The 10,738-nt window shown below is 39.2% G+C and overlaps 2 protein-coding genes across 2 annotated transcripts in view; one reads left to right on the top strand and one right to left on the bottom strand.

The window, feature by feature from the left end:
- Nucleotides 1-773, top strand: part of LOC130560295 (ribonuclease inhibitor-like) — a 19,118-nt gene extending 18,345 nt beyond the window's left edge. Inside the window, exon 13 of the mRNA XM_057343999.1 lies at nt 718-773. Within this exon, the coding sequence (XP_057199982.1) occupies nt 718-773 (56 nt within the window). The remainder of the gene's footprint in view (nt 1-717) is intronic.
- Nucleotides 308-7,667, bottom strand: syncripl (synaptotagmin binding, cytoplasmic RNA interacting protein, like). The gene is made up of 12 exons (XM_057343563.1): nt 7,534-7,667; nt 5,613-5,772; nt 4,124-4,242; nt 3,450-3,557; nt 2,969-3,082; nt 2,649-2,825; nt 2,443-2,578; nt 2,138-2,343; nt 1,870-2,019; nt 1,671-1,792; nt 1,212-1,575; nt 308-1,037 (listed from the first exon to the last, which is right to left on the bottom strand). Exons 2-12 carry the CDS (start codon nt 5,758-5,760, stop codon nt 975-977), a joined length of 1,707 nt encoding a protein of 568 aa, XP_057199546.1. The 5' UTR covers nt 5,761-5,772; nt 7,534-7,667; the 3' UTR covers nt 308-974.
- Nucleotides 7,668-10,738: the final 3,071 nt, after the last annotated feature.

Raw genomic sequence — 10,738 nt, 5'->3', positions numbered from 1 at the left:
GGTAGACTGGTTTTCACACTTAGATTTGCTTAAATAATACTAAATTGTACTGCAGGTAATTTGTATATGTTTTAGTTTTAAGTGATTGTGTTGTGGTGGTACATTTTACAAGTATTACCATGCTTTAGTAACAATATATACAATAAAATATGCAGATGCAGTACAGCTCCCCCTAGTGTCTTCTATAGAGATGTGCAATAATTGCGATGATCCGAAATCATCGAGATGAGGTCAAACAATCGCGATGAGACGATTATTTAATAATCGTGACAGCCCTAGTCATAATCACAAGGATTTATTAGACAATTAATCATCAGCCAAATTTCATAATCGTGACAGCCCTACTTGGAATTAGAATAAGCAATTTGATTAATTGATCATGTTACTTTGATTGTGTTATTGACATTGAGCAGTTCACTCAAATATTAAAATTCAGATTATTTTAAAATGCCATCACATCATCAATGAGTTTCATGTTTTCTCAATACCATAATCCAATTGACTCGGTGTCTTAATAAATGTCTTCTGAAGCTAATCAAAACCTTCAGGAAAGAATTGTTTTTTAATCTGTGATGGATGTTTATGCTTTTTGGATCCCATATAGAAACCACGGTCTAAATGTCTACAAAAATTTCAATATACATCTGAGATGACATGAGCATGAAGTGTGAGCTATTCCTTTAATCTCAAGTTCTGTGTTACTGATGTATGTGACAGGTGATGTTCACAGAGGAGCTTCTGGTCCATCAGCTCCCTCTACTGTACAGGAGTGAGATTAGTTTTCATCTGGAGTGAACAGGCACTCCAGATGACATTAACTTCCATAAATCAATTTAAAGCGATTCAAACAGCCTTTAAAACAAAGCAAGCACGTGAATCAATTCATTGTCAAAAGTCTCAAGATTTCTAAGATTCACAGTACAAATGACTATTTTGTCTTAGAGTCTTATTCAGTCAGTCAGGCAGGACAAAATTTATGAGACTGTGACAAATGAAGGAAAAGTGCAAACCTTTGGTCCGTTTCGCCCACACGGTGCCTTGCATACGTAAGCAATGTGAAAAAGGGGAAAGGGAAAAACAAACGCCAGAACATGTATGTTGAGAGATAAAGGGGAAAGAATTTCGTTTTTTTAAGAAGCTGAGATCTAAGCCTACAGAGTCTAAAACCTCCTGCCAACACTCCAAGAATGCTCCACCCACACATCACGTACCACTCGACATCGCTGCTGGATGCCACCTCTAGAGCCACGCCCACCTCGTCCGGATGCCACACCTCCGCGCTGAGAGTATCCGGCCCGTCCCCTTGCCATGCCGGAGCCCCGGCCCCTAGACAGTGTGGGCCCGCGAGCTCCTCTGCTGCCCGTTCCTCTAAAGTGAGCTTGAAAGTCTTCATAGCCGTAGTACGGATCGTCGTAGCCTCCTCTGTAGTTGTGATAGTCGTAGCCGTAGTAGTCGTAATAATCCCTGTAGCTGTAATAGTCGTGAGGGTAGGAATAAGCTGCTCTCACACCTCGTCCTCTGCCTCGTGATGAAGGGTGCACTTGTGGCGGCCCGTAATAATAATAATCATCATACCTGCGGCAAACAGACGTGATCAGACATACGGACACAGTGCATGCAAAGGATCGTTTTGTGTGTTTTTTTGGAAAAGGCATCTTGATGGGTCTTACATTTGAGTTTTAGCAGCTTGTCTCTGGGCCTTCCGTTCTTTCCTCTTCTGATCAGGCGGCTTAGCAAAGACGATTTCGATTTGTTCCCCTTCCAGATCCTTCCCGTGCATTTCAGCTAAAGCCTATAGAAAAACACAAGTTTGATTCAAATCGTGCATCAAACAGCAACAACCTCTTCAGAGCAAGATGAGACGGTCACCTTAACCGCACCGTCACGCTCCTCGAAATGAATAAAGGCGTAATCCTTGAGCTTCTTAACCCTCTCCAGTTTGCCAAACGGACAGAACGTTTTCTCCAGATGTTCTTCTGATACTGTGCTCGCCAGGTTTCTTACAAAAAGGACTTTGACCTAAAAATATAACAAACCATGAATAGAATTATTGGACAGAACGCAATTCAAGGGTTTCTGAATCTTCCGTGAATCAAATGCGCACAAACGTTTCTGGTGAATTCAAGCATCATGTTACCTTTGCCATGACCTCAGGGTCAGGGTCTTCGATGGGGTCGGCCCACTCTACGGTCACCACATTCCCCCAGACCTTCACCTTGCCGCTCATTAAGCGTCGGCGTGCCTGGGCGGCTGTTTTGTGATCTTCATACTCTAAGAAACAGAAGCCTCGATTCTTCTTCTTGTCATCGGGCTGATGATACAGGATGACATCATTCAAACCCTCTGTTGAGATGGAGCAGACTCAGTTATTCACTGAACAAACACACTCTTTAGCAACCAGTAAGTTTAGCCACGATACCATCCTCTGACCATGACACTCACCGGTAACTTTGGCAAACTCTTCCACTATCTGCTCTTTAGTTTTGCTCTTGGGAATGGAACCCACAAACAGACGATTATTGGCAACAGAGATGCAAACACCAATGTGTTTACCGGGCCGAATCTCGTTGTTGTTGCACTGCAAGAAACAATCCAAATCACAGACTGAATTTCCTTTATTTCCCCTACACAGACAGTCCCTCACTTACGAGTTTGACGGCCTCCTGCGCTGCTTCTTTAGTGCAAAATGTGACAAAAGCGTATCCTCGGTTCAGCCCGCTGAGGGGGTCCATCATCAGACGCAGGTCCCAGATGGGTCCGGCTTTCTCAAAGAGAGGAACCAGCTCGTCTTCAAAGAGATCTCTCGGGATCTTTCCTACAAATATCTGTCAATGTTTCAACATTACTGTTAGTGCCAGACAGTGAACCACAAGACTGTATAAGCCACTTGCACCGACAAAGCAAATAAGACCCTTAATGAAAAGACACTGACAAGTGTTGAGGGGTGTGTATTTTCTACAGCACTAACCTCTGTGCCGACAGTGGGCTGAACTCCAGCGTGTGTGGATCCTGGAGGCGGTCCGCCATACTTCCGCTGACCTGTCGTCACATCCAGCGTATAACCCGTCCTCTCAAGCAACTCCTGGTGACATAACAGGTGAAAAAAAGTGAGCACTATCACAACATTTTATCTCTAGAAAACATTAGCACAACTTTAAAGACAAACTTTTATCACAAACGTGTATGAGAAATAAAGCTCTAAAATGCAAAAATGTTCTTTTATATGACTATGATCTAGCTGCTAGCAGATGACAGATATTCACTTATATTTTTGACTACTTTGAGATGAACTTTAAGGAACCTTCTAAGTTAATTTTGTGCAAAATACATTCAGCACATTTTAAGAAAAAAATTGACCGAAGGAGCATACAGAAGGACAGATGGAGTGAATGACAGACAGAAAGGATAAACTGATTAAAATAGTCATTATTGTTACTGGACATACTCACTTTGATTTTGGCCTCATCGGGTCCTTTACTGGAATCAGACACTTTGGTGCCCTGTTTCTCTCTCTGTCTGTATGTCTTCATCACTCCACACAGAAAGGCACTTTTATTCTGTTCAGAACACAGAGACAGAGGTTAGACATGTGCTCAAGGATAAAACAAACAGTAAAATTCACATACGTACACATATGTATTTTATATTATGCGTATGTCCCGTCCGGCATTTAAGGGATAGTTCACCCAAAAATGAAAATTCTGTCTTTATTTACTTACTCTCAGATTGTTCCAAACCCTGATATCAATTTCATTGTTCTGCTGAACACAAAGGAAGATATTTGGAAGAATGTCAGTAACCAAACAGATCTCAGCCCCTATTCACTCCTATAGTATTTATTTTCCCTACTACGGCAGTAAATAGGGGAAGAGATCCGTTTAGTTACTGACATTCTTCCAAATTTCTTCCTTTGTGTTCAGCAGAACAATGAAATTGATATCAGGGTTTGGAACAATCTTAAACAAAACTTACATGGTCTCGACTTTTTAGAAAATTCATTCAACAACAAGAGCCGAGTGTAAAACTGTCCACTTGTGTAACACTAGTACATAAAGCAAAAATCCTCTGATTCTTTTGAACATTCAGTGTTTGCCTCCGTGTAAGTTGAGATTGTCAAACATACTTGAACATGTGACAGGTCGCTGTCTTTAAACTGCAGGAGAACCTGCAGCGCGCCTTCTTCATTAAACTCTTTCAGAGCTTCAATCGCCCGATCGTCCAGATCGCTGTGTGACACCAAACCTGCACAAAACAATGCGTTTATACATCACATTACTGACCATTCTTTGTCCCACCTGTTTAGTCCCTTCAGACATAACTGAACACATATGTGACCCTGGACCACAAAATCAGCCTTAAGCACACGAACATTTGTCATTGTCAACATTTGATAGCCAACTTTAAAGGCCAATTTCTTTGATTTGTTTTTTTCGTAAACTCAGATTTTTTTAAACAGTTGTAACAAATATTGTCCTATCCTAACAAACCAACATCAATGGAAAGTTTATTTATTCAGTTTTTAGATTATGTAAAAATCTCAATTTCGAAAAATTGACTCTTAAAGGATACTTGACCCAAAAATGAAAATTCGGTCAAATTCGGTCATCATTTACTCACCTTCGAGTTGTTCCAAATTTGTATAAATTACTTTGTTCTGATGAACACAGAGAAAGATATTTGGAAGAATGCTTACAACCAGACAGATTTTGCCCCCTACTGACCATCATAGTAGGAAAAAATACTTTATTTTTTTTTCGTTCTGTTGAACACAAAAGACATTTTGAAGAATGTAGAACAGCAAACAGTTCTGAGTCACTTTTGACTACCATTGTTTTTTTTCCTACTATGGGAGTCAATGGGGGGCAAAATCTGTTTGGTTATAAGCATTCTTCCAAATATCTTTCTCTGTGTTCATCAGAACAAAGACATTTATACACATTTGGAACAACTCGAAGGTGAGGAAATGATGACACAATTTTCATTTTTGCGTCAAGTATCCCTTTAAGACTGATTTTGAAATGTAAATCTTGCCAATATGACGGTTTTACAAATTTGACATGCAGTCATACGTTTAAAAGAAGCTGTCTGTCAGTTTGACAGAATTCAGTCCTACTGGTACTACAGAAACAGACTTGTATTACAGCATTCTTTACATTTTAGTATCGACCACAGTATCTATACTTTGTTCACAGGCAATTCATGCCCATTAAAAAAAAAACTTCTACATAAATCACTACACATTGTTTGTTCATATTTCCTGTGGCTCAGCTGGTAGAGGGTGAGGCTCGCAATGTCAAGGTCATGGGTTCAAGGTCAATGTGTACCTCGAATGAACTGCAAGACATTTTGGATAAAAGCATCGAACCAAAGCAAAAAATGTAAAAAATGTACATCCTTTAGCTTAAAAACATTGTGAGGCACTTCTTCTGAAAACATAACCTAATAAATATTAGTACTGTCATTCAGATTTGACTGACGCTATCAAGCGCTTAATAAAAGTCTTCTCTATATAGTGTTAATGGAAAAACACAGCAATAAACATTTTATCTCAACACAAAACAGTTCAAGAAGTCATGCAGAAGTTAAACAGCATCCCAAAGAAATATTCTTACCTGCCATGTAAATTTCATCTAGTTTGACAGCGACTTTTCTCGGTAAGCCTGCGTCTAATAACAGCTGGAAATGCTCTGAATGGGCGGGAGCTGGTGAAGACTCCACTGATTCATCCGTACCGTTCCCATTTATATGCTCCGAGGCCATGTCTCCGTAAATCTGTGTAGTAAAATGAGTCAGATTAATACAAAGGTGCGTGACGTGAATGTCGGAACCCCATCAACACACAAGCACAGAGATACACAACAATCCTATTCAAAACAACTCGTTCACTGCTAATATTACCCGTGATCTGACTTCATTTAACAACATTTGGCACCATTTTGCAAAAAATGTATATCTTATGCACGAATTACATTAATTGAGTTTGTATGGAATACTTGCACTTTAGGAAGTGTGAGGATATCACACTTCAGGACTATTTATGTGGAGGAAAATGTTGACATTCACATAGGCCAGTTACAGGACATAAAACATGTCCCTTATTCATTCATAAGAATTTTAATGTAAAATGCAGGAATCAATGTTTAATGCAGAATAAAATATTATATTGCATAATTATTACTTCTACAACACCCCCATAAACAAAAACATGTCAAGTTCTTTATAATAATAAGTCCTTTTAAAAGGGCCATTGTGTCATGTACAGTGACAGTTATGGGTGGAAACCTGCAGCGTCCTGATGATAAGACACTAGTCAGTGAAGACAAATGCAATACGCATTTAACTTGCTGAAGAATGCAATGAATGACTGCTGGCCTTAGACGATATATCAGCCATGACCACTTGGTAGATTTCCAGAAGCATGTCCTCTATTTTATCATCAGCTTTTTAATAAATATTTTAATAGTATGTGCTAATAATTTTAGCAATTTAATACACATCAGTTTTCCTACAGAGTCATATTGTTTCATATATTGTTAACTGGTCGTGCCATGTATTCAGACTGCATGTCGTGTTTTAAAGAATACCATCGATTTACAAAAACATGAAACACAATTGGACTTTTTTGATACTGTACATCAGCTAACAGTCCACGTGTTCGTCAGGCCGCCTCGGCGCTACACACGCGCATGCGCAATGCTCCACATATATATACTGACGAGCATGTGCAGTTTAATCGCATATACGTTAAACTGACTTGCATGAAAACAATCCGTGTCTTAAACCACTGTCATTTCACAAACCCCTCGTAAATGACAACTTTACAGCATATTACAATTTATAACTTGAACGCTTTATTTTCTGACCGGTTTTCAAAAAACACCTGTGCCTTCGCAAAATACTTGATTTTGCTTTCAAACACAAGTTGTTCGTCTGAATAACCTGACTTCGTGTCATGTAGCTATGACTTTATGAATGAATATTATGGGTTGTGTCTCTTTGTCATGTCAGTGTGACAAGGGCACACATACACTAGGCCACAACACGCGAGCTACGTGGACACTCCGAGCTGTAATAAATCCCGTTTTCCTCCCCTAAGATGAATCTTTCGAGCAGGCCAGCTACATTGTCCACTTCAGAAAATGACAAACTAGCACTTTTGCCATAAGTTTTCAAACACACGCGTTTGTGGTGTTAAGTTTGTTTGATAACGTGCGCGAGAGTGTATTTGTGCTGAGGGGAGGGGGAAACATTGTGTTTGTCCAGCCAACAAATCAGCGACCCACATCAACACTTTTACCCGGGTAAGTGCACATCACGCATACTAGCGAGTGTAAACGATGAATAAATATGTAAGAGTGTTCCTCGTGTGCGTTTCGAGTCGAGCCGCGTGCGGAGTCCGTTTTTATTTGAGAGAAGCCGGCGTGAGGCGCGCGCGATCACTCCACTTTTGTTTGAAAGCCGAAGAGGCGGGAGTTAAGCGCTCAAAAATCGCGGACTGTCCGTTAACGAAAGCTTAAGAGAGGGTTCTCATACCTGTCAGTTTTTATCTCGGGTTAGGTTGGAATAAATCCAAAGGGAAACGTGTTGAGAGAGAAATAAAGTGGCCAGATCCCCGCCGTTTCTGCGCTCTCACTCCCGTCTACAGCCCTGATGCAAAATGGCGGTGAAACTCATGCCGCGGGAGTTTTTTCCGCTTCCGGTTGTACGGGGTTTTCCACGCGGTCATTGGAGGGGTCGCGTGACGTCACAGCGGCAGCAAGACGTTGAAGTTGTCGTACGTGGGTGCTAAAATAGGGTACAATATTGTACAGCATTACAGTGGTATCAATACGTTGAAACATTTTTGTAGTGTATACTACAGTATTGTGGAAATAACGGGACAGATACTACTTTAATATTACTGCTGAAACACATCTTATTTTTATGACATTGTTACTAAAGTTTGTGTAGGATAAATGTACCCCCAAAATATTAGTTTTATTGATTGACATTTTGACCATTTGCTTTAAAGCTGCACTCTTTTTGTTGTTAGAAATAATATTATTGACAGACACAATGAACTGAACTTTTGGTAACCCAAATTTTGTGCCCGTAGGCTACTCATCCCGTGAGTCAATGTGAATGTTAAATATAGCTGCCTAATCCTGAAGACGAAGAGGGTACATTTTATATTTGATTAAAAACTGCACAGTGTCCAGCAGGTGTAACGGCTTGTTGGTGACAGAAAATTCAAGTTTTGTACGGCTTCACTCGATGTGATGGAAGAGGCAGAGAGAGAGAGAGAGAGAGCAATCCCGTATGGAATGAGCTCTGTCCATCATCATCATCATCATCTGTGACCGGTGAGGAGAATGACTTTGCTTGCCTTATTTATTGTAGTCATAGTTTAGATTGACTAACTTTACCTGTGTATTCTTTGTCAAATAAAGTATAATCTGCAGTAACTGTAAATAACAAACTTCAGAAACACTGGACTTTGTACTGACCTGTGACATCACTGGTTTGTACTTATGCAGCTGCAGGAGTCAAGGATGACATGGTCTGATATTCCCACTTTACATCAGAAGATGAGGTAAATCCTCCTTAAAGTGTCCCTGTGGAGGGATGAGGCGCTGTGCTGCGAGCACCATAAAAGAGACAAGGTGAAGATCAGCCATCTTCACGCTGCCATTCTTCCAAAAGGACTTGGATAAGTTCATTCATTTCCTGCACAACCATTGAAGTACTTCTGATTATGTGTCTGTCTGTTATTTGTAAATACACTTCTGTAGCACACACTTTCATACTCACACTCATGTTTGTACAGTTATCTTTGTGAGGATATTCTTTGACATAATAGATTTAAAGGTGGGTTCCTTCAAAGGATGTGGACTTCTACAGGCTCTGGTGTCATCAAGGGTTTATCGAAATGAGACGGTATAGCCTACAGAGGATTTCCTAGTTGTGTCATCAGCATAGCCATCAGGACACAGCAGAGACCTTTCTCACTTTTTAATTGGAGCCAGACCTATCTGTTTGATAAAAAAAATTCAAGGCATTTCTTAAACTGCGCAACAGTACATCAAATTAACCAACCACAGAAGTAAACACACAATATTGGAACAGAAATATTAATGAAAATATGATGTATGTATATTAAAACACTAACAGGAACCCTTTTCTACAGATGACATACTTTTATTTGACTGATGTTTTAAATGTGTTTATTTATAAATATTTTTTAAATGAGACGGCCTTAGCAGCATTCTATAATGTGTCATATGTTTTTGTTTTTCCATACGTCTCTAATGTCTATATTAACACCCAGAAATACATTTTTAATTTAACTGAATTAACCTTTTCACTCAAAGGTCAATAGGACTACAATATCTGTCCACTACTGTTCACTGAACTTTTAAAAATCCCTTTAAAATATGTTTCAGTCTGAACAATAAGCTCAAATCTTGTTTTAAATACACACACATTCCTGCAGGCACACTTCTTGCAATTGTTTTTGTGCTTTACGCAACATCCACCAGGTGGCGCGCGGAACAACATCCTGTACTTGGCAACTTAATTTGGACAATTCATATTGAAATTAATCTTCAATTATACATTATAAACACATTATTAACATCGGTATATTTGTGAACTAAATGTTTATTTTAAAATTTGTGAGAAAACTAAATATCACAATATAATATCGAAATATCCATAATCGGCTCCTCAAGTACATTAGCCTTATATTATATATATCTTATATATATAGGAGACTTATATATATAAGTTTTAAGGCTAGTCCCAACCTAAAATGAATGTGTGACCTGTCTTAACTGAATATAACTTGCCAAGAAATATCTTAAAATATATTAGCGCCATTGTTTTGTCTCAAGATGCACACCAGTAGGCCTAATGTATTCTTCTAATGCACTTTTATAAAAGCGACATAAATATCTTAATTCAACTAGGCATAGTCCTGGTTTAAGCTAAGCCGTGTCTGTGAAACCGGGCCTTAGTGTTTGTTGAATAAAGACATTGCTGCTCATATTTTCAAAAAACACTTATTTATTTACCCTTGCATTACAAACATGCATGTTTAAATGAAATTAAAGTACATTATTCATGAAAGGTATCTTTACAGCTCAGTGTGCACGTTAAACAGTGGCAGGTGCCTGGTCTAAAACGAAAGTTCAACAGGGAAAATAATAATTAGACACGGTCATTTATTAGCAACAATATTAACATTAACAGAACATTATTGATGTTCGTTTTTTATTTTTGTTTATTTCGCCCGTTTGTTAATTATTGCTGTTGTTATTGTCTGTTGGGAATTAAAAACGTGTATTTAAAAAAATCTAGTCTCTTTAAGACCCCGCATAGCATCTCATGATATCTGATCAATTGGCCAGTGTTGCCTTTGATGTTGGTGAGAGTTCATGGCGTTTTATCGAGTCTTGTTGTGAGTGTTTTCACGCGTTCAGTCTTGCGTTTCTCAGTTGTAAAGTCTTCAGTGTTTGCTCAGTCACACTCTGAACGGCTAACAGCTGAGGATTTCTGCGCTATTAAGAGATTTGCTTCAAAATCCACTGAGCGTGAGTCCGACATGAGCAAATCTACAGTATCATCGTCATCATCTTCACTTGTTGTTGACATTGCATGTGTGATGATGCTGTGCTCCTTTACTCTTGTTCTGCTGTTATTTTTATGATGTGTTTTTCATGTCCAGGTCCAGATGGGATGGCTCAAAGATCTAAGCCGA

Source organism: Triplophysa rosa, linkage group LG10, assembly GCF_024868665.1.
Source record: "Triplophysa rosa linkage group LG10, Trosa_1v2, whole genome shotgun sequence".
NCBI lineage: Eukaryota > Metazoa > Chordata > Actinopteri > Cypriniformes > Nemacheilidae > Triplophysa > Triplophysa rosa.
Note: the sequence above shows the minus strand (reverse complement) of the source record. Positions and strands in the feature narration are given on the sequence as shown.

Bases quoted from the DNA above. Each gene is read 5' to 3' on its own strand.
- syncripl (XM_057343563.1), bottom strand. From the start codon at position 5,760: ATGGCCTCGGAGCATATAAATGGGAACGGTACGGATGAATCAGTGGAG. The intron at 2,579-2,648 runs GTAAGTGAGGGA...TGTTTCTTGCAG, and splicing joins CGCAGGAGGCCGTCAAACTC to TGCAACAACAACGAGATTCG. The intron at 1,793-1,869 runs GTGACCGTCTCA...GTTTTTCTATAG, and splicing joins AGCGTGACGGTGCGGTTAAG to GCTTTAGCTGAAATGCACGG.